This window comes from Bubalus kerabau, chromosome 1 (genome assembly GCF_029407905.1).
Source record: "Bubalus kerabau isolate K-KA32 ecotype Philippines breed swamp buffalo chromosome 1, PCC_UOA_SB_1v2, whole genome shotgun sequence".
Classification (NCBI taxonomy): Eukaryota; Metazoa; Chordata; class Mammalia; order Artiodactyla; family Bovidae; genus Bubalus; species Bubalus kerabau.
In genome coordinates this window covers 58,262,826-58,287,651 of record NC_073624.1, presented here as the reverse complement: position 1 = coordinate 58,287,651, position 24,826 = coordinate 58,262,826, and the positions used below count along the sequence as shown (strand labels likewise).

At 36.0% G+C, this 24,826-nt stretch overlaps 1 protein-coding gene across 5 annotated transcripts in view; it reads right to left on the bottom strand.

Moving 5' to 3' along the window:
- The window catches only part of ANKS1B (ankyrin repeat and sterile alpha motif domain containing 1B), a 1,161,043-nt gene that overhangs the window by 967,246 nt on the left and 168,971 nt on the right, over positions 1-24,826 (bottom strand). For all 5 annotated transcript variants that reach the window (XM_055576264.1, XM_055576282.1, XM_055576254.1 and 2 more), the window contains exons 6-8: positions 22,384-22,485; positions 19,249-19,362; positions 14,625-14,791 (exon numbers count right to left, since the gene is read on the bottom strand). In XM_055576264.1, coding sequence (XP_055432239.1) covers positions 14,625-14,791; positions 19,249-19,362; positions 22,384-22,485 — 383 coding nt within the window. The remainder of the gene's footprint in view (positions 1-14,624; positions 14,792-19,248; positions 19,363-22,383; positions 22,486-24,826) is intronic.

Genomic DNA, 24,826 nt, shown 5'->3' with positions numbered 1-24,826 from the left:
AATGTGGGGTCTGCTGGCCCATAATAGGTATTTAAAGCTGTGAAACTTTTGGCATGTTTAGCTAAGAAATTCCAAACAGAGAAAGAAGAAAAGTCTCCAGGGACTTAGGATATGTGGAGGAATAAGCAAAGGAACTGATAATGAGAAGCCAATTGATTAGAAAGAAAACCAAAAGAGAGTGGGGTCCAGGAAGAAGCAAAGAAAGTGCGCATGTAAAGGAGGGGGCATGGTCAACACTATAGAATGCTCCTCAGAGATCACGTCAGACAAGAATTAAGAAATGTCTATTGGGCTTCCCTGGTAGCTCAGACAGTAAAGCGTCTGCCTACAATGTGGGAGACCCAGGTTCAATCCCTGGGTCGGGAAGATCCCCTGGAGAAGGAAATGGCAACCCACTCCAGTATTCTTGCCTGGAAAATCCCATGGACTGAGGATCCTCGTAGTCTACAGTCCATGGGGTCGCAAAGAGTTGGTCATGACTGAGTGACTTCACTTCACTTTCACTTATCAGAATTAGCAATGTGGAAGTCACTGGACACCTCAGCAAGGCAGTTTTGGTGAAAGAGAAAGCGTCATAGGACTTGTCTGAAGAGAAAATTGAGAGACATTGGAAAAAAGAGACAATTCTTGCAGAGTTTTATTGAAAAATATAAAATGAATAAAGAAATGAGGCAGTTCCTGGAAGATGAAGTGGATAATAAACAAAGGCAACTCTGTAATACACCAGGAGAACAAAAGAAATGGGAAAGGACTAACCATAATATGGAAACTTTTGTCTTGAAACAATGAAATAACTGTTCCATTATTAAAGAATGATGGAAAATGAGAATAGGTACAGATTTGAGTGGAAAATAATTAATTTACATTTTGACAGGTTGGGTTTCAAAAGGCAGTGAGATGTTTGTAGAAAGGAGTCTTTCTGGCAGCTGTAATACAGAACTGGAGAGTAGTAAGACATTGAGGATAGAACTGTAGATTTGGAAATAAAGAACAATGAGCTGCTATCTGAACACAAAAAGCTGTTCCCACTCCAGAGAAGAGAATGCTCAATAAAGAACGTAAAGCCAAGGGACTGTGAGGAGGAGAAGTCAAGTAAGGAAAATACAAACAATGAGTACAGTGGTTGCCTACTTGATACAAGTGGAATCAAAGAGAAAAGAAGTGAATTCGGAAAATCTCCCATAATCATCCAAACCTGAATTCAGTATCTTTCTCATGTATTTAATGCCACTTGTATTAAATATTTCCCATGTTATAACATTTATTACAGTTTCATCATTGCCTGTGACTATGTCTGTATTGGCTGATAAAACTAGAAGTTCAATGACAGCAGAAGCTGTATCAATCTTGTCAACTGTTGTATACATCAGGGCCTAGCACAGAACCTGGCACAGAGTAGATATAAGACAAATAATTAAGCATATCATTAAATGTATTATTCTATTAATATAATATCATACAGAAATATGATATTAAAATATAATTAGCAATGAATTTAGAGGAAGCAGAAACTTTTCAGCTTTGCTCCCATAAACCAGATCATATCACTTCCCTGCTTACAACCTTTTTATTTAAAAAAAATTAGATCACTTTCCATGACCTATAAGTGTATAATATGGCTTTCCAATCCCATTCCATCTTATTCTCTACCTTGTTCAGTATACTCTAGTTTACCCCATTGCCCTCCTTTCTGGTACTTAAACATATTAATCTCTTTTCCACCTCAGGTAAGTGTTTATTTTTATTCCAAATTTTCTTTCCTTGGTATTTTATGAAAGGATTCTTCTCTTCCTTCAGATTACAGTTTATACAGCACTCCTCAGAGAGGTCTCCTTTAGCTACTATATATAAATAATCACACCTCACCCCCTAATTGGACTTCCCTGGCGGCTCAGATGGTAAAGTGTCTGTCTACAATTCAGAAGACCCAGGTTTGATCTCTGGATTGGGAAGATCCCCTGGAGAAGGAAATGGCAATCCACTCCAGTACTATTGCCTGGAAAATCCCATGGACAGAGGAGCGTGGTAGGCTACCATCCATGGGGCTGCAAAGTGTCGGACATGACTGAGCGACTTCACTTCACTTCACCCCTTAATTACTTTAACTCATCACTGTGTGTGAATCAGACATTTTGGTTAAGCAAGTATGACTCCAGGTTTACAAATAATCAAAGAACTTCTTAAAATTAGGTTACAGATAAGAAAAGAATTTTGAAATATGCCTTCTCATATCTGATCTATGAATACAGAATTCAATACTTTGAACTGTGATATTATAACATCTAGAAAAGATCAGATTCTTCAGTGTTGATGGCTACATTCTCAAAACCATAAAATGTCACTTGTTCCAAAGGATAGGATAAAATTAAAGACCTCTTAAATTGAAGGACAGAGATACAAGTCCTTATTGATAATATGATCTCTCTCTTCTCTTCTATTCTCCCTCTTCACATGTACACACACACACACACACACACACGTCCTCGTGTATTATGGTTATGTATTTTATTAAAAGGATGATACAAGTAGAAGGACAATTAATTAATAAGTTACTGTACACAGGAAACACATTCAATCTCTGTGACCATCTCTTTCTGAAGTCTTATCTGGCACTTGGCTTAATTCCCATGAAGGGTGCTTTGGTCCAATACAACCTTTGAAGATTATGCTGGTAAAACGTAATCTTAATTTATGTTGTCCAGAACCTTGCAGATTATAGTTATGAGGAAATGAAATGTGTTCTGATTAGACAGAATAGATGAAAAGGAAGACACTGATAATATGAAATTTTAAGATTAGTTGAATATCCAGAAAAAAATTATTGAGCACTTACCATACTCTAGGAATTAAAACAAGCACTTCAAATAGACAGGTTTAGTTTCTTTCTTACAGAGTTTTACATAAATAAGGGGGGGTTAGGGAGAAGCAGACCCAATTTGGGTTGTAACAAAGAAGATACAGTTTTAAGGATCAAGTGAACAGCATTGGATGAATTTGAAGAACTAAAAATGAAAGGATGATAAGGATGATAATATACTCTTTTGAATATCACTTTATACTTTATACTGGAATAGGTGAATTTAACTCAGATGACCATTATATCTACTACTGTGGGAGAGAATCCCTTAGAAGAAATGGAGTAGACATCATGGTCAATATTGCATAGGAACCTGGAATGTTAGGTCCATGAATCAAGGCAAAGTGGAAGCAGTCAAACAGGAGATGGCAAGAGTGAACGTTGACATTTTAGGAATCGGTGAACTAAAATGGACTGAAAAGGGAGAATTTAACTCAGATGACCATTATATCTACTACTGTGGGCAAGAATCCCCCAGAAGAAATGGACAAGGCACCATAGTAAACAAAAGAATCCAAAATGCAGTACTTGAATGCAATCTCAAAAACGACAGAATGATCTCTGTTCATTTCCAAGGCAAACCATCCAATATCACAGTAATCCAAGTCTATGCCCCGACCAGTAATGCTGAAGAAGCTGAAGTTCAACAGTTCTATGAAGACCTACAAGACCTTTTGGAACTAACACCCAAAAAAGATGTCCTTTTCATTATAGGGGACTGGGATGAAAAAGTAGGAAGTCAAGAAACACCTGGAGTAACAGGCAAATTTAGCCTTGGAGTACAGAATGAAGCAGGGCAAAGGCTAATAGAGTTTTGCCAAGAGAATGCACTGGTCATAGCAAACACCCTCTTCCAACAACACAAGAGAAGACTCTACACATGGACATCACCAGATGGTCAACAGCGAAATCAGATTGATTATATTCTTTGCAGCCAAAGATGGAGAAACTCTATACAGTCAGCAAAAACAAGACCGGGAGCTGACTGTGACACAGATCGTGGACTCCTTATTGCCAAATTCAGACTTACATTGAAGAAAGTAGGGAAAACCACTAGACCATTCAGGTATGACCTAAATCAAATCCCTTATGATTATACAGTGGAAGTGAGACATAGATTTAAGAGACTAGATCTGATAGAGTGCCTGATGAACTATGGAATGAGGTTCGTGACATTGTACAGAAGACAGGGATCAAGACCATCCCCACGGAAAAGAAATGTAAAAAAGCAAAATAGCTGTCTGCAGAGGCCTTACAAATAGCTGTGAAAAGAAGAGAAGCGAAAAGCAAAGGAGGAAAGGAAAGACATAAGCATCTGAATACAGAGTTCCAAAGAATAGCAGGAGAGATAAGAAAGCCTTCCCCAGTGATCAATGCAAAGAAATAGAGGAAAACAACAGAATGGGAAAGACTAGATATCTCTTCAAAAAAATTAGAGATACCAAGGGAACATTTCATGCAAAGATGGGCTTGATAAAGGACAGAAATGGTAAGGACCTAACAGAAGCAGAAGATAATAAGAAGAGGTGGCAAGAATACACAGAAGAACTGTACAAAAAAGATCTTCACAACCCAGATAATCACAATGGTGTGATCACTGACCTAGAGCCAGACATCCTGGAATGTGAAGTCAAGTGGGCCTTAGAAAGCTTCACTATGAACAAAGCTAGTGGAGGTGATGGAATTCCAGTTGACCTATTTCAAATCCTGAAAGATGATGCTGTGAACGTGCTGCACTCAATATGCCAGCAAATTTGGAAAACTCAGCAGTGGCCACAGGACTGGAAAAGGTCAGTTTTCATTCCAATCCCAAAGAAAGGCAATGCCAAAGAATGCTCAAACTACCGCACAATTGCACTCATCTCACACGCTAGTAAAGTAATGCTCAAAATTCTCCAAGCCAGGCTTCAGCAATACGTGAACCGTGAACCTCCAGATGTTCAAGCCGGTTTTAGAAAAGGCAGAAATTGCCAACATATGCTGGATCATCGAAAAATCAAGAGAGTTTCAGAAAACCATCTATTTCTGCTTTATTGACTATGCCAAAGCCTTTGACTATGTGGATCACAATAAACTGTGGAAAATTCTTCAAGAGAGGGGAATACCAGACCACCTGACCTGCCTCTTGAGAAACCTATATGCAGGTCAGGAACCAACAGTTAGAACTGGACATGGAACAACAGACTGGTTCCAAATAGGAAAAGGAGTACATCAAGGCTGTATATTGCCACCCTGCTTATTTAACTTATATGCAGAGTACATCATGAGAAACGCTGGGCTGGAAGAAGCACAAGCTGGAATCAAGATTGCCAGGAGAAATATCAATAACTTCAGATATGCAGATGACACCACCCTTATGGCAGAAAATGAAGAGGAACTAAAAAGCCTCTTGATGAAAGTTAAAGTGGAGAGTGAAAAAGGTGGCTTAAAGCTCAACATTCCGAAATCTAAGATCATAGCATCTGGTCCCATCACTTAATGGGAAATAGATGGGGAAACCATGGAAACAGTATCAGACTTTATTTTGGGGGGCTCCAAAATTACTGCAGATGGTGACTGCAGCTACAAAATTAAAAGACACTTACTCCTTGGAAGGAAAGTTATGACCAACCTAGATAGCATATTAAAAAGCAGAGACATTACTTTGCCAGCAAAGGTCCATCTAGTCAAGGCTATGGTTTTTCCAGTGGTCATATATGGATGTGAGAGTTGGACTGTGAAAAGAGCTGAGCGCCGAAAAATTGATGCTTTTGAACTGTGGTGTTGGAGAAGACTCTTGAGAGTCCCTTGGACTGCAAGGAGATCCAACCAGCCCATTCTAAAGGAAATCAGCCCTGGGTGTTCATTGGAAGGACTGATGCTGAAACTGAAACTCCAATATTTTGGCCACCTCATGCAAAGAGTTGACTCATTGGAAAAGACTCTTATGCTGAGAAATATTGAAGGCAGGAGGAGAAGGGGACGACAGAGAATGAGATGGCTGGATGGCATCACCAACTCGATGGACATGAGTTTGGGTGAACTCCAGGAGTTGGTGATGGACAGGGAGGCCTGGCGTGCTGCAATTCATGGGGTCGCAAAGAGTTGGACATGACTGAGCAACTGAACTGAACTTATAATTTATATGGTACTTTAATAGTATTTTTACTTAATTTCAAGTATAAAATAATTTAAAAGTTAAGTTGCATAGAATGAAAGATAAAAATCATATGATCATCTCAATAGAAGCAGAAAAAGCTTTTGTCAAAATTCAACATCTTTTCATGATAAAACACTAAAAAAATTGGGTATAGAAAGAACATATCTCAACATAATAAAGGCCACATGTGACAAACCCATGGCTAACATCATACTTAGTGGTGAAAAGCTGAAAACTTTTCCTCTAAGACAAGAGGGTGCCTACTCTCATCACTCCTATTTAACATAGTCCCATAAGTACCAGCCAGAGTAATCATGCAAGAAAAATAAATACAAGGCATACAAATCAGAAAGAGAAGAGCAAAACTGTCTTTGTCTGCAGACAATATGATCTCATATGTGGAAAAATTCTAAAGACTCCACCTCCATCTTTGGCTCTGAGATTCCAATGAAATCCACCAAAGGCCTTAGCACTAATTAACAAATTAAGTTGCAAGATACAAAACCAACATATAAAAATCATCCACATTTCTATATACTAACAAGACATCTGCACAATAAATAAAGAAAACAACCCTATTCATTACAGTATCAAAAACAATGCAATACTTAGGTATAAATTTAACCAAGGAGGTGAAAGATCTATACACTGAAAACTATACCACTTAAATGAAAATGAAGACACAAACATATGGAAAGACATTCATGTTCATGGATTATAAGAATTAATATTGATAGAGGTTTCATACTATCCCCAAACCATCTATGGATTCAATGCAATATCTATCAAAAGTCCAATGACATTTTTCACAGAAACAGAAAAAGCAAAACTTAATGGTAAATCTTTTGAACTGTGGTGTTAGAGAAGACTCTTGAGAGTCCCTTGGACAGCAAGGAGATACAACCAGTCCATTCTAAAGGAAATCAATTCTGAATATTCATTGGAAGGACTGATGTTAAAGATGAAACTCCAATACTTTGGCCACCTGATGTGAAGAACAGACTCATTTGAAAAGATCTTGATGCTAGGAAAGATTGAAGGAGATAGGAGAAGGGGATGACAGAGAATGGTATGGTTGGATGGCATCACTGACTCAATGGACATGAGTTTGAGCAGGGTCCATGAGTTGGTGATGGACAGGGAAGCCCGGTGTGCTGCAGTCCATGGAGTCATAAAGAGTCGGACATGACTGAGCGACTGAACTGAATTGAAATGTTAAATCATTTTGCCTTGATGACCAATCATATTTGCATTCACAGGAACAGAAAAAGAAAGCAAAAGCAAATTAAAGTCAGATCATTGAAATCTGAGATCCATAGATCCGTGTGAGGAAGAAGAAAATGGATCTGAGTAGTTGACTGAAAGAAAGTGAAAGTGAAGTTGCTCAGTCATGTCCGACTCTTTGCGACCCCATGGACTGTAACCTACCAGGCTCCTTCATCCATGGAATTTTCCAGGCAAGAGTACTGCAGTGGGATGCCATTTCCTTCTCCAGGGGATCTTCCCTGGACCTGGGGATTGAACCAAGGGTCTCCCGCATTGCAGGCAGACGCTTTACCATCTGAGCCACCAGGGAAGCCCAAAGAAGTCAACATTTAAAAATGCTCTAAAAATTTTGTTTTTAATTTAAAAAATAAAAAAATGTTCTAGGGCAGTTCACAAAGAACACAAGAATCACCTTAGGAGTTTATTGTAAAAATCTACCTCCAGACATTCTGATTCAAAAGTAGAGCTCAGAAAGACTTTTTAAAAATACTATGCTACAGATGAGAAATCTGGAGATCAGGATGATTTATCTAAGGAGTAGAACCTAGATTCAAACACAAGTCTCTTTCAATTCAAAGTTCCTGTTCTCTACACTATAATTTTACTCCAAGTTACAAATACATGTTATTTCCATGGAATTCTCCAGGCAAGAACACTGGAGTGGGTAGCCGTTCCCTTCTCTAGGGGATCTTCCCAATCCAGGGACCAAACCCAGGTCTTCCGCATTGCAGGTGGATTCTTTACCAGCTGAGCCACAAGGGAAGCCCATGCTGCTGCTGCTAAGTCACTTCAGTCGTGTCCGACTCTGTGAGACCCCATAGATGGCAGCCCACAAGGCTCCCCATCCCTGGGATTCTCCAGGAAAGAACACTAGAGTGGGTTGCCATTTCCTTCTCCAATGCACGAAAGTGAAAAGTGAAAGTCAAGTCGCTCAGTCGTATCCAACTCTTAGCGACCCCAAAGACTGCAGCCTACCAGGCTTCTCCGTCCATAGGATTTTCCAGGCAAAAGTAATGTTACTCTAAGTTACAAATACATGTTATTGAAGAAATTAGTATAATTCCTTAATGTGAGGACTCAGTAAATTAGTGAAGTTGATGAGAATAATTATGACAATAAAGATCTTTAAATGTTTCAGGAAGTGACACCATGCTAAGTAAAAGCAAGATTATAGGGTAAAAAGAAAATCTTCTTCAAAGCTAGAATAGATTTATTTCAGTAACATAGAACAGATGATTATAGGAAAAGATATAACATAGTCAATGTTTGTCTCATTTATTTTAGGGGCAAGCTATTTCCACTTTTATTAATATATACTTCTCACTGGTTCATTATCTTGGTTCATTTTAGAACTTTTTCATTCCCTGTCAAATTCACTGTCTTGACTACCTCATTCTTTCTGCAAATTAAGACTTCGTTTCTCATTATTAATTATTTGGTAGAATAAACTGGCAGCTATCAACTAAATGAACTGTTGTGAAACTAAGCAACCAAAATATTTAAACTTTAAAAACCATAGATGATAGAAATAAAAATTCTGGCAAGAGCAAGTTAAAATAATACCAGACAATTTTAAAATTCTAAGCCTGAGATTAAAGCAGACCACATAGAATATTTTCCATCTACTGTTATTGACTTTGATTGTATTGTAGAGAATCTAATTCTTCATCTGTTAGAGGCTGAATTGATCCCAATATTCAGTAGTCATGTCTCAAATGGTCCCATGATAAAATACATTAGAAGCATGAGAGAGTTCAGTAATTTTTTTTTTTTGGTTACTAGTTCAATACTTCATTAGAATTAATTGCTCTCCAAGGTGAAAAACATTTCCCAGAACACAAAGATAAGTGATTATCGCCACTGATGTGTCTCTTTAAGCTCAGGCTCTAGAATGATTTTCTTTGGCATTAGGAAGCAAAATGGGATTCCTTTACAATGGCAGGCTGTCCAAAGCCTTTATTCCAAAACAGGATCAAGAATTCTCAAATGCACAGCATGAAACAGAATTACAAATCAGGTGCATTATGGCAAATGAATAAGGTCAATGTGACAAGCGGCTGAGAGTTGTCAAAAATTAACTTCATCATTATCTGGAGAGCAAGGTTAGAAGAACGTTGAATTATTATCAAATTTTCAACAAAACTTTACAGTTAACTCATGAGAAAAAAATATAGATTCTCTGGGAAATCATAATAGCTGAGTTTTCTGTTGGGAAGATTAAATTCAAGTTAGATATTATAGAGAGATCACAGAGAATGGAAATATCAAAACAAAGATTGGCTGATGTTATATCTGCAGAGTGATCACAAAACTTCATGAAATTCAAATATATAGAAGTTTAATTAGGAAGGAAGTTTGCTGCCTTTGGATAATTTAACAGAATGCTCTTAGGATTAAGAGATATTTTACTGTCAAACACGTTTCAAAATGTGCACACGATACAGTACTATGCACCACATCATAATCAGCAAGAATAATTAACAATTAGGGGGAGAAAAAAACCAGGGTGTGAAATAATATGAGAGAAATATAAAATATAAAAGTGAAATAATATAAAAGAAATATGCACAGGGTTAAACTGCACAAAACTTGCCAACACAACTCCATTCAAATAATAACCCTTAGGTGCTGCTAAAGTGTCTAGGTTTCCCCTCAGGAGAAAAAACACGTATTTCATCCCTGATGCTTCTTATTTATTTCTTAGATACATGGGATGGTAATGCCTTTTAAAATTTATATCTTAAAAAATGATTTCCTGAAACCTAAATTCTGAAATTTGCTCTAAAGATCTTTATGCTATCATCAAATTTCTCTAAGGCATGGTATGTTCACATTTTAAAAGTGTGTACATTGTTTACACACAGAGGGAAAGCTGATACATGACTTGGGAAAACAAATGAAATGACTAGAAAATGTTTTTCAGATAATTTTATATTCTTTCAAAAATCTAAGTTTCAGGGGTTGATAAAGAATGTGAAGATATTTATATTTTTTCAAAATTTACATTCTAGATTATATAATGCCTTAATTCAACTTAGAAAATGATTCCATTTGCATATTATAAAAGAACTTAAAACAGACTGACTTTTGAATTAAAATTATGCAAGATAAAATGCAATTTTAACTTGAGCTTCCTTTCACATTAAATGTAAAACCTTCTATCAAATACATTCAAATCATTGTAAGAATTTAATTCCTAATTCACTTATTTTAGTAAAATTTTCCAAACTACCATCTTAAGGCTAATATTTTAATAAAACCAAAATCTCCAATTCAAAAATAAAAGTTCTTACGTAAGATGGCTGATTTTATATTTTAAATTACTGAATTAGAGTGCCCTCTATTGGATAAAAAAGGCAATAAAAGTTAAAATGACAAAGAATAGTTAAAATACCTAAAAAATTCAAGCCAAGTCATTAATATGTAAAATACATTTATTAAAAACATAAATGCTACATAACAGATTTTCCTTTACTTTGATTTCTTCTAAATTACTTCTGAAATTATCTGTCATATGACAACAAATAAGTTGAACGTTTCATATCATATAAACTTAAATTTTAACGGAACTCAAACACCTGTCCTTCAGCCAGTAATGTGAATAATAAACAAAAGTGTTTTCCACATTTAACATTCCATTATAATATAGAAATAACTGCAACTTATGATTATGGCTGAACAGTTTGAATTTTCCTTAATGATGAACTGAAACCTCCCTACTTCAAGAGAGCTCTTAAACTGCACAGTAGAATTAGGCTGGGCACCAGAAGTCTGAGATTTATTTAGATCTAAAATTCCATAATTCTGTAATTCTAAAATTCCAAACTTCAGTAAGGTCCTAGCAGATTTTTGGTCCTCTAGACCAATTAGATACATGTTAGTAATAGTTTTTTAAAGAACAATGCTCAGAATCACCCAAAACAATTCTGTTTCAGTTGTTCTGCCATGGTAGCTGAGGATGTCTGCATTTTTTGAAGCTTTCTAGATAAGTCTAATGTACAACCATTGCTAAGAATCACTGTTTGAGTCTCTCCCCAGAACATCTGACATCGAGGTACCACTTCTAACTTCTAAAAATGTCATCTTCATAAATGGACTCCCATACTCAAGAGTTATTCTCCTCAGCATCAAAATTAAACTTCTGACTAGCTTCCCAATCTAATTATCTCCCCTGTTCTGTAACGAAATAGTTGAGTGGTAAGACTGCCTTTGTCCAGATCCAGTAAATACCAGACTGGCATTTACTGTGTAAACTTAGGAAGGACATACAAGTTCTCTGTGCCTCCATTTTTCTTATCTATAAAATGGGAGGAGTAATACTACCTATCTCACAGGGTTAGCGTGAGGATTAAATCAATTAATAAAAAGTGTTATGTCAATGTTAAAAATTATTATGACTTATCCAGCTTCACTCTCTACTACTTTTCAAAACAAACTCTCATGGTAAATTATCCTCATTTTAAGTGCTAGGCCTTACCTTTGGGCTTTTGCACATTATGTTTCTGCAGACTGAAATTCTCTCCCATTCATTCATTCCAATACAAGTGCAGAGATTATTTCCCCTTCCTCCAGATTAAGATTTAATTTCTCCCTACCTCCATGAAGACGTCAATGAATACCTATAAATCATTCATCTCTTCCTTAAAAAAATTTCCTTTGGCTACAGGGTAATTTATTATAAGAAATAGAGCTGGGAATTAATGACACTGGCTCTGAGTTTGAATCCTAAATCTGTAACTTACCAGCTGAGTCATGTCCAAGTCTATAACTCCATTATTAGGATTACTGTATGGATTAGGTGGCTTAAGTAATATAAAGCATTAAAACATCAAATAGCAAGCACCTAATAAATGTCAATTCTTTTAATATTTATTTGTTTTTTATATTAGTCTCGTCTACACACAGTGATTTAAGACTTCTTGGAGCAGAAATTCTGAACTCCTCGAAGTTAGAAACCACGTCTCATTATTGCTATTATAAGTGCTACAGCTCACAACACTGTAATGACCATTTATATTAAATGATCTATAAGTACTCAGATAAATTTTTTGTATAATTTGAGAGTATAATTCATTTTAAAAACTTGGAAAAACATTCTTGATAAATAGAAATAGACATTCGACAAAACAGGAATTAACCAAATACAACACAGGCTGTAGAGAAGAGTTAAATAAATTGCATTGCTTTTTAAATATTCAATAACAGGTTTCTATCAGATTCAACTTCTGAAAGTCAACTTTCAATAATGCATTTTATGCATCTAAAATCCTTTAGATTTTTCTCATTTCCTAAAAAATAAATACCAGACTTCTCAGCCTGACATTCAAAATCATCCATGGCCTGAACTCATTCTATCTTCTAATCTTATCTCCATTGTCCCCCTTTATGAACGTTATTATTCCAGGTAAATAGAACTATTTGCTCTTACTCATGTGTACCCTCTGCTTTTCTGCTTCATGTAACCTTTAATATTTTCATATGATAATATTTTCAAAGAACACAATATAAAGTTTCATTACAGGAACAAAGAGTGATGGCTTTTATGGACATATAAGCTTGAATTTTGAACTTAAGTTCAACTTAGGAGCATTTATTTCTCCCTTAGTACTGTCACAGTCTTTTTTTTTTTTTTTACAAAAAAAAACCAGTCTTTGACTTACAAAAAAAATTGGCCACCACTCACCCCAAATTATGTCACCCTCTCAATGCCAAAAGCCCTTGCCATCACTACTCAAAAGATATAAGTTTGAATTATGGTCTCCAAGTAGAGCATGCAGACCCTAGGGTGCACAAGATACCAACTGAATAAAAGAAAAAGATTAGATCATCCATTTTACACTTAATCATCCTCACTTGAATTTCTCTTGTAGTATATGCCCCATAATTTATAGCATATATTCTTAAAAATAATAAATAAATACATTTGGGATGTTTGCTCAAAATTTGTTTACTACTGGTACATAACAAGATAAGTTTTTAAACCACTGGTCTAGAATATCAGGTCTTTCAGAAAAATTTGTGGGTTGAGAAATAGAAGACCAGAAGTAGCCACTTTAGAGATATCTTTAGATATGGACCTAAATACTATGTATTGTTTATGTAGGATAAATATGTCTTAATTTCTAATCAACTTTCAAGGAAATGTGGAAATGTAACTGGTTTATAATTTGAGTTAGCATAGGCCTGTTGTAGATTTTAAAAAAAAAAAAAAACAAGGAGTTTTGCCCTAACATTAAAGTTAGTACAATAAATATTTCATTACTATAAAATATCATTTGGGAAAACCTACAAGTATTTACTTCATTATACATATACTTAATCAATTATGAATAATTATACTCATAAAGAGCTTTTATTGGAGCCAATAATGTGATGTTTTTCAAAACACAGTAAAAGGAAAAAAAAAAAAAAAAAACAGGCCTAGAAGGTATGACTGGCCTTGGACCTAGACTAGCAAATACTACCCTGGGAAAGTGTCACTTTAAGTAATAGTGAGTAACTAAATGAAGTAAATGCTCTCATAAGAGTCAGTATACTTAGAAAAGTTTTTTTAGCCTTCATCAATAAAATGCCATACTTAACACAATCCACTCTATTACCAGTTTTTGAAGAACATATAATATTTCCATAACAAATTAAGTACTAAAAGTGATAAAAGGTTTCATATCATAATAATGCATTTCCTTTAATACCAATGCATCCTATAAATCCTTCTATAGGACTAAAGACAGATACAAAAATCTTGACTTTAAACTGACTGATTCTCTATAGTTTTTCTTGATATTGTATCAATATAAAAATTCAACTAAGCAAGAATCTCTTACTCATGATTCAGATTCTGAGCTTACAGTTTGCATGCAAACTATTGGGATTTGTGTAAGATTATGAAAATATTCAGGTCAAACTATCCACAGTGATGCTCTCCTACTATGATTTATAAAGTGGGCAGGAAGTATACACTCATGGCTCAGCTATGTCTTTCTTCTTCAAGATGGTATTAGACTCAGATGACAGAGAAAACAGGGAAAAAAGACAAAAGGAAGGTTTTCTTCTTTCTTTGGAAACCAGTCATTATGCCAAATAAAACTAAAAGAACTTAATCAAAGGGACTATGAATTTATATGCTACAAGGGCCTAACAGTGGTGAGATCATCACAAACCATAAGTGATTTATCAAAGCATTTCTTCCCTACACATGCTGTGAGAATGAAACACCAATAAATATCAGGGAAGCGCAATGGGGAGCCTGACATTTGACCCTGGCTAAATCTAAAGGTAAGATAACACATAAATCCCATGGTTTTCAGATACACAATGAACTGGCAAAGACAGACATATTGTCTTCTTTCCCCCCTTACTTACTACACTCTGGCTTCCATTTTTCCCAAGTTCTTCCTCTGAAATCTTGCTCAAATTATCTAAGTAGTGGTCTGATATTGTGTGGCACAAATCTTCAAATGAATAATCCTTTTCTTGACAGAGCTTTATTTCATCCAAGAGTTTTGATAATTCACCAGTCACAGTTTCACCTATAAGAAGAGAGTAATTTTTCAGAAGGTTCAAAAAAGAATACTTTTAAAACTTCATGCTAAATAATAAAAATATAACCAGAATAGTGCTAGAACTCAAAACATGGCAAACAAAATTATCAGAAAGTTTATTTTGCTGAAAGTAAGGTACTAACACCTCCAAGGTAAGAGAAACCTCAGTACAACAGTGTGCACTGAGAGAGGGCCTCAGAGGGCAGACAGACTGAAACCACAATCACAGAAAACTAACCAATCTAATCACATGGACCACATTTTGTCTAACTCAATGAAATTAAGCCATGCCGTGTAGGGCATCAAGATGGACAGGTCATGGTGAAGAGTTCTGGCAAAATGTGGTCCACTGGAGAAGGGAATGGCAAACCACTTCAGTATTCCTGCCTTGAGAACCCCATGAACAGTATGAAAAGGCAAAAAGATAGGACACTGAAAGAGGAACTCCCCAGGTTGGTAGGTGCCCAATACGCTACTGGAGATAAGTGGAGAAATAACTCTAGAAAGAATGAAGGGACGGAGCCAAAGCAAAAACAATACCCAGTCGTGGATGTGACTGGTGACAGAAGCAAGGTCGGATGCTATAAAGAGCAATATCGCATAGGAACCTGGAATGTTAGGTCCATGAATCAAGGCAAAGTGGAAGTGGTCGAACAGAAGATGGCAAGAGTGAACATTGACATTTTAGGAATCGGTGAACTAAAATGGACTGGAATGGGTGAATTTAACTTAGATGACCATTATATCCACTATTGTGGGCAAGAATCCCCTAGAAGAAATGGACTAGGCACTATAGTCAACAAAAGAGTCCAAAATGCAGTACTTGAATGCAATCTCAAAAATGATAGAATGATCTCTGTTCGTTTCCAAGGCAAACCATTCAATATCACGGTAATCCAAGTCTATGCCCCAACGGGTAACACTGAAAAAGCTGAAGTTGAATGGTTCTATGAAGACCTACAAGACCTTTTAGAACTAACACCCGCAAAAAGATGTCCTTTTCATTATAGGGGACTGGAATGCAGAAGTAGGAAGTCAGAAACACCTGGAGTAACAGGCAAATTTGGCCTTGGAGTACAGAATGAAGCAGGGCAAAGGCTAATAAGAGTTTTGCCAAGAAAACAAACTGGTCATAGCAAACACCCTCTTCTAACAACACAAAAGAAGACTCTACACATAGACATCACCAGATGGCCAACACTGAAATCAGATTGATTATATTCTTTGCAGCCAAAGATGGAGAAGCTCTATACAGTCATCAAAAACAAGACCGGGAGCTGACTGTGGCTCAGATCATGGACTCCTTATTGCCAAGTTCAGACTTAAATGGAAGAAAGTAGGGAAAACCACTAGACCATTCAGGTATGACCTAAATCAAATCCCTTACAATTATACAGTGGAAGTGACAAATAGATTTAAGGGACTAGATCTGATAGAGTGTCTGATGAACTATGGACATTGTATAGGACACAGGGATCAAGACCATCCCCAAGAAAAAGAAATGCAAAAAAGCAAAATGGCTGTCTGGGGAGGCCTTATAAATAGCTGTGAAAAGAAGAGAAGCCAAAAGCAAAGGAGAAAAGGAAAGATATACCCATTTGAATTCAGAGTTCCAAAATATAGGAAGGAGAGATAAGAAAGCATTCCTCAGTGATTAGTGCAAAGAAATACAGGAAAACAATAGAATGGGAAAGACTATAGATCTCTTCAAGATATTAGAGATATCAAAGGAACATTTCATGCAAGGATGGGCTCAATAAAGGACAGAAATGGTATGGACCTAACAGAAGCAGAAGATATTAAGAAGAGGTGGCAAGAATACACAGAAGAACTGTGCAAAAAAAGATCTTCACATCCAGATAATCACAATGGTGTGATCACTCACCTAGACCCAGACATCTGGGAATATGAAGTCAAGTGGGCCTTAGGAAGCATCATTATGAACCAAGCTAGTGGAGGTGATAGAACGCCAGCTGAGCTATTTCAAATCCTGAAAGATGATGCTGTGAAAGTGCTGCACTCAATATGCCACCATTTGGAAAACATAGCAGTGGCCACAGGACTGGAAAAGGTCAGTTTTCATTCCAATCCCAAAGAAAGGCAATGCCAAAGAATGTTCAAACTACCACACAATTGCATTCATCTCACACACTAGTAAGGTACTGCTCATAATTCTCCAAACCAGGCTTCAGTGATACGTGAACCGTGAACTTCCAGATGTTCAAGTTGGTTTTAGAAAAGGCAAAGGAACCAGAGATCAAATTGCCAACATCCACTGGATCATGGAAAAAGCAAGAGAGTTCCAGAAAAACATCTATTTCTGCTTTATTGACAATGCCAAAGTCTTTGACAATGTGGATCACAATAAACTGTGAAAAATTCTGAAAGAAATGGGAATACCAGACCACCTGACCTACCTCTTGAGAAATCTGTATGCAGGTCAGGAAGCAACAGTTAGAACTGGACACGGAACAACAGACTGGTTCTAAATAGGATAAGGAGTATGTCAAGGCTGTATATCATCACCCTGCTTATTTAACTTTTATGCAAAGTACATCATGAGAAACGCTGGGCTGGATGAAGCACAAGCTGAAATCAAGATTTCCAGGAGAAATATCAATAACCTCAGATATGCAGATGACATCACCCGTATGGCAAAAAGTGAAGAAGAACTAAAGAGCCTCTTGATGAAAGTGAAAGAGGAGAGTAAAAAAGTGGGCTTAAAGCTCAACATTCAGAAAACGAAGATAATGGCATCAGGTCCCATCACTTCATGGCAAATAGATGGGGACCAGTGGAAACAGTGACAGACTTTATTTTGGGGGGCTCCAAAATCACTGCAGATGGAAACTGCAGTCATGCAATTCAAAGACACTTTCTCCTTGGAAGAAAAATTATGACCAAACTAGACAGCATATTAAAAAGCAGAGGCATTACTTTGACAACATAGGTCCGTCTCATCAAGGCTATGGTTTTTCCAGTAGTCATGCATGGATTTACAATTGGACTATAAAGAAAGCTGAGCACCAAAGAATTAATGCTTTTGAACTGTGGTGTTGGAGAAGACTCTTGAGAGTCCCTTGAACTGCAAGGAGATACAACCAGTCCTTTTTAAAGGAGATCAGTCCTGGGTGTTCATTGGAAGGACTGATGTTGAAGCTGAAACTCCAATACTTTGCCCACCTGATGCGAAGAGCTGACTCATTTGAAAAGACCCTAGTGCTGAGAAAGATTGAAGGCAGGAGGAGAAGGGGACAACAGAGGATTAGATGGTTGGATAGCATCACCGACTCAATGGACGTGAGTGGGTAAACTCCAGGAGTTGGTGATGGACAGGGAGTCCTGGCGTGCTGCAGTTCATGGGGTTGCAAAGAGTTGGACACAACTGAGTGAGTGAATTGAACTGAACTGAAACCATAATTAGTACAATAATATTAAAAGACAAAAAGAAATTCCAATTTTGTCTATTTTTTTCTTTATCAAAATAAAAGTAAGTACTGAAGGTTTACACAAATGTAGTAAATAAAATCATTTGGAATTACAATTCCTAAAACTTCACTTATAATAGCATTTAATCTCAAAAGTCTTTTAGAACAGTAGTCCTGAACATTTTTGGCACCAGGGACTGGTTTTGTGGAAGACAATTTTCCCACAGTCAGTGTTGGGGGGATGGTTTTGGGATGATTCATGCAATTACACTTATTGTGTACTTTATTACTGTTATATCAGTTCCACCTCATATCACCAGGCATTAGATTCTGGAGGTTGGGGACCTCAACCCAAGTATTTGTGGGCATTTTACTTTAGTGACAGAATTCATTCAACATTAAAAAAATTGAAATAGTGCTGGGATTCTACTTTCTAGGTTCAACAAAAACAAATAGTAGAACATATTTAAACAAATAATTATATAACCATTAAAGGGATAACAGAAGGAACAGATATATAATATGCATCAACTATGGACATGAATATTTCATAAGTTAAATGCAAATACGCATTTTTTTCTAATTATTCTCAGAAAGCAACTTTATCCCAATGATTTATTCTAAAAAAAAAAAAAAACAGCAGTTACACTCAAGATATATGTTTTTTAGTCTACCTTAAGGGTGCAAAGAGTTGGATACGACTGAGCGACTGAACTGAACTGAAAAACATATTTTAGGGGGGAAAAGTCAACTGTGAAATAGCCACTCAATGTAAGCTTCATGTCAGCAGGGATTGCTATTTCCCTTGATCACCACTGTATCTCAGGACTAAGAATAGTGTCTGATAAACAGTAGGAGCTCAATAAATATTGACTGAATAATGGATAAAATATAGAATATAAGATATAACTTATTAGACCTTAAATTTTCACAAGTTTGAGCCCTTTTGTGCATACAGCATAAAATTGTGCATAACAGTCTAATATCATCTCAAGGGTTTTACAATTAGCTACTCACTTTTGGTCTTCTGGGAAGGAGATTCAACAGGAGATGAAATACGTGTTTCTTGCGTCATATCTTCCTGTATGTGCTCTTCAAGGACTGTTGGTCTTCCCGCGCCTTCTAAATATTCTGTGTATATAAGTTTTTGAAATTACATACTTGAATTCATATATGTTAAAAACTCTAACTTAGTTTTACTTTTGATGGACACTTTTTCAGTTATTTCTTCATATCTTAAATTTTTCAAAAAAACTTCAAAAAACCAAAGTAAAAGCTCTTCATAAGGAGCTATTAATTTAAAGCTTTTAAATTAAAACAGAAAAAATATTTCAAGAGAGACTCATGAATCCTTTTCATGAAAAGTAAACTTTTGTCACATTCTTTCCTTAAAAATAAATGTACCAGTTGAAGATAAATAACATCCTTGGTTTCCTTAAATATATTCTATCTGGAGGTTTAAAACTCTCTGACTGATGCTTTTAATAGACCATGTCCATAAACAGGGATATAAAATTTAGATGCATATAACAACCAGTCAGGTAACATAAATAAATGAAGTGGGGTAAGCATAATTTGCAATGGTGTTACAATCTTGTGAGATAAACATAATTGCATACTGAACTGTTGTTCAACAAAAAAATAATGTTTTTTGCATTATTCTTGAAGCAGTATTCTTCACTCAGCACCTCACTCATTTTTCCAACTTTGATGAGGATATAGTAATAATAAAACTTAAACATAGCTTTCTATACACTCAGCACTGTTTTAAGTATTTGATAATAATTAACTCATTTAATCTTTTCAAAACTATGACACAGGTACTATTATTATTTCAGCTTTAAAGATGAAAACTAAAGGGGAAGGATTATTAACTTGACCATGTTTATTCAGCTAGTATATAGCAAACACAGAGATATAAGAATCATCTCACTTTTCTCTCAATCATAAAGAAAACAGCATCTGAATGCAGGGATATGTCAACTAACATTTAATCTCAATGATACAGAAAAAAACAGAAAGCCTGCAGAGCCTGGTTAACCAGAGAGCAGATGCACCATCTAAAGTTCAGCCATGAAGTAAAATGAAACCTGGCATTTTTTGAGAAACCAAAACTCTGGAGTGTTATCTGAAATCCTAGATTTTTAAATGCTGAAAGCTAATTCAATTTTACAGAAACACAGCATGAGCCAAAAGTATGTGATCTAAACAAGTTATATCTGCTATTGCCCAAAAGGCATTCATCAGAGTTTGTAGCCTCTAAGGGATTAAATCAATAGACTCCTCACCAAGGGTATCTTTTACTTGTGCTTCTTTATTCAGAAGGCACCCCTTTTTTCTTAAAATCCAGTTAAGACACTTTGTGCTTTCATGCCAACCACCTGTGTCTTCATACTATCCAAATAGTTTCTACCTAAGAGCAATTCTACTAGGCAAATTCTGCTAGGAAAAGAAAGCAGCATATGGCATTCTATCATTACAATTTTTGACCCAGACAGTAATTTTACCTACTATAAATTGTATTTACTGCAATATGACAAACTTTTTCATAAGATATTAAATGTGCCAGTGATTGAACACCAGGAATGCAGAGAATATAGATAATGTGTTCACATTCTAAAATTTGACAATAGCTATAAAAATTCAAAGAAGTAGCAAATACTCTATCACAAATTTACATACCTAATGAACAAACCGTGACTATTTAAGAGAACACCTGTATAATAACATTTTCATCTAAGTTGAACCAATGCAATGTGTTAAAAGTGCCTGTAATTATGTCATGTCCCCTTTGCAGTGGATGGCATTTATTTGCTTCTCCCAAAAGATATATTAGGCACAAGTCTCAGTTTTTTTTAACTTCAGTTAGAGGCAAAAATCAAATACGAAATACAAAGTGCCTAGAAGGCAAAGACTGATTTAAAGTTTGCATACCACTCTTTTATTTTTCAGCTTTCATTCAACTTGATTTTAATTTCAATTAATACAAAGAATCATACTTGTATTCTTCTCTGATTTATCTCTATAGCACTTGACTAGCAATTAACTTCTTTATTAATAAGAAAATTGTAGGGCCTAGAAGTTTTCTGAGAGGTTTTGGAAAATAAAGAGAGAAAAGAACATAATGACCTCCTGTAGTGAGTCTGTTCTCTTTCCCTCTTTGGTCTTTGTTGACTCCTATAGCTACATGTCTCCTGCCCAACTTGGTTTTAATTCATCTGAAAGCTGCTATTCAGCTTCTCAACTGATATCCTATGAAACCCACCCACCTCCCTTTATTACATGCACAGCCAGTCTATAATGACTGTAGAGAATAATCCACACTGAGCAGTGTAGGAGCTAAATGCAAAGAAAAGAAAAAACATCCGTATTTTTAAGAGAACACACTGAGCATCAGGCCTAACCACCAAGCAAAAAGAGAAAATCAAATGAGGAAGTATGTATCCTGCAAATGAAAAAATAGTACCCAGATGGTTGTCAAACATTAAGTAGATCTATTTTAATAACCAAAACTAACTACAGATATACTCAAATGATCTTTATTAACCCATAGTCTGGCAAGACTGAATTATCTTGTATTACTGGATTTGGTAGCAAATAATCTGTACTCTTTCAACAAAGGACAATTTTGTTGTTGTTAATTCAGCATTTATATATCAGTTCTACCACTTGGAATAGGATATATGTTTGAGCAAGTCACTTAGCTTCCTGGAGTGTCAATTTCCCTCATGTGCAAAAAGAAGAAGAAGAATATTTGATTGATCTACCTCACAGTTATAGAAATCAGACAAAGTAATAGAAAATCCAAGCCAGAAAATTCTTAAAGCATTATTCAAATGTAAGATAATACCTCAGCATCACCACTTTATGGCCCCAATACCTTCAAGTTCATAACTACATATTTATTACACAGGTTTAATTAAAAATACTTTTTAATATCAAGTGAGTGAAAAAAATATTTTAGTTGAAAAACAGAAATAAAACATTAAAAGGTATTCATTATTCTTTAGTTTAAAAGTCTACCAGAAAAAAAATGCAAATAGTAACTTCATTCAAAAGTAAATGTTAACTCAAAACTCAAGAGAAAACGAGGACAGTTTTAATTTAATCTTAACTGTAAGGTAAACTCATCCATCATTCAATACTATTTACCTTGTAAGAGAGTTGCAATCTGGAGAGATTTCTGAGATGGATGTTCTTTCAAAATGTCTAAGACAGTTCTTCCTAAGCTATCTTTTATGTTGGCATCAATTCCTGAAAGAAAAAGAAAAACCCACAAGATGTACACAGTGGAGTATCACCAGAAGATACTGTCAATACAAAACTGTTCTAATTTCAAAAGTATGCAGACAAAGCACTTAAGGCAGTTTTTTTTTTTTAATTAAGCCCTACACACACACACACACACACACACACGATTTTAGTAAGAAAGAAGATGGAAGTCTACTGATGCCAAAGATTTGGAACATTTTTGATAATGAATTAACTCTTAGAGGGCACTGACTCAAACATTAACTTTTCAGATTACAGCTATTTTAGGTTATAACTACCTAACTAAACTGTAGACTATCAAGTTGAAAAATATTAGAATGTAAATTCCTAAAGTATAAAGGTCATGTGATTTATATATTCTGTATAATATGATCTAAATAACAATAATGTACCATGTAAGCAATATAACAGCAGTCTTAGAATACTTTAGCATTCATGGAAGTTGGAAAAGTAGGACTATTTTGAATTATTGTCCAAATACTAAGTCAAATATTCCACATTTATTTATACATGATTATATTCAATATCAGCAATACTCATCAAATACCTGATGAGCAAACTTCCTAATGTGTGTAACTGAAATACCTTTGGAATCCTTTTAATTCTGAAAATATTTATGGTAAAGAGGTTTTACTATAAAGAGTTTAATGTAGCAAATAGCAAAAATGTCTATAAACTTCCCAAAAATCTAACTGCAAACAAAAGCCAGTTTTCAGGATCTGGACTCAAAAGTTAATTCATTATAATAAAATTATTAAATATTTGCTTAAATTTGTATGGAAACGTGTTACCAGCACACATTTAATTGATTACCTCATTTATTATATCACTGCATTACATATCAAAGTTACATATACAGGAAATTTCAACTTTGCATAAGAACAATCACAATGCAACAGTCTGCTAATACTTTTAACATTTTTACTGAGGAAAATAAACACATCAAATATAGTTTATAACATAGAAGACTCATACATATTGTTCACAAGCATAAATTTGAATCTATGCCTTTTGATCTTAAAAAAAAATCTGACTTTGGTTTCAATTTTATTTCAATCATAATACACATATGGAGACAAATAAACCTAATTTGTTGTTCCTTCAGAGCTTTCTCTCTAAAAGTTTCCCTTTAAATCACTGAAGCTTACAAACAATAGCTACTCAGTTGATTAATTAACTGGGCTTCCCTCAAATCTCAGTTGGTAAAGAATCTGCCTGCAATGCAGGAGACCCTGGTTCGATTCCTGGGTCAGGAAAATCCCCTGGAGAAGGGATAGGCTACCCACTCCAGTATTCTTGAGCTTCCCTTGTGGCTCAGCTGGTAAAGAATCTGCTTGCGATGAGGGAGACCTGGGTTCCATCCCTGGGTTGGGAAGATCCCCTGTAGAAGAGAAAGGCTACCCACTCCAGTATTCTGTCCTGGAGAATTCCATAAACTGTATAGTCCATGGGGTCACAAAGAGTTGGACACGACTGAGTGACTTTCACTTTAATCCACTTTAATGATGAATTAACTAGAAGGAAAATTCACCTTAAGGATCAGTTCAGTTCAGTCGTTCAGTTGTGTCCGACTCTGCGACCCCATGAATCGCAGCACGCCAGGCCTCCCTGTCCATCACCAACTCCCGCAGTTCACCCAGACTCACGTCCATCGAGTCAGTGATGCCACCCAGCCATCTCATCCTCTGTCGTCCCCTTCTCCTCCTGCCTCCAATCCCTCCCAGCATCACAGTCTTTTCCAATGAGTCAACTCTTCGCATGAGGTGGCCAAAGTACTGGAGTTTCAGCTTTAGCATCATTCCTTCCAAAGAAATCCCAGGGCTGATCTCCTTCAGAATGGACTGGTTGGATTTCCTTGCAGTCCAAGGGATTCTCAAGAGTCTTCTCCAACACCACACTTCAAAAGCATCAATTCTTCGGTGCTCAGCCTTCTTCACAGTCCAACTCTCACATCCATACATGACCACTGGAAAAACCATAGCCTTGACTAGACGAACCTTTGTTGGCAAAGTAATGTCTCTGCTTTTCAATATGCTATCTAGGTTGGTCATAACTTTCCTTCCAAGGAGTAAGTGTCTTTTAATTTCATGGCTGCAGTCACCATCTGCAGTGATTTTGGAGCCCCTGAAAAATAAAGTCTGACACTGTTTCCACTGTTTCCCCATCTATTTCCCATGAAGTGATGGGACCAGATGCCATGATCTTCATTTTCTGAATGTTGAGCTTTAAGCCAACTTTTTCACTCTCCTCTTTCACTTTCATCAAGAGGCTTTTGAGTTCCTTTTCACTTTCTGCCATAACGGTGGTGTCATCTGCATATCTG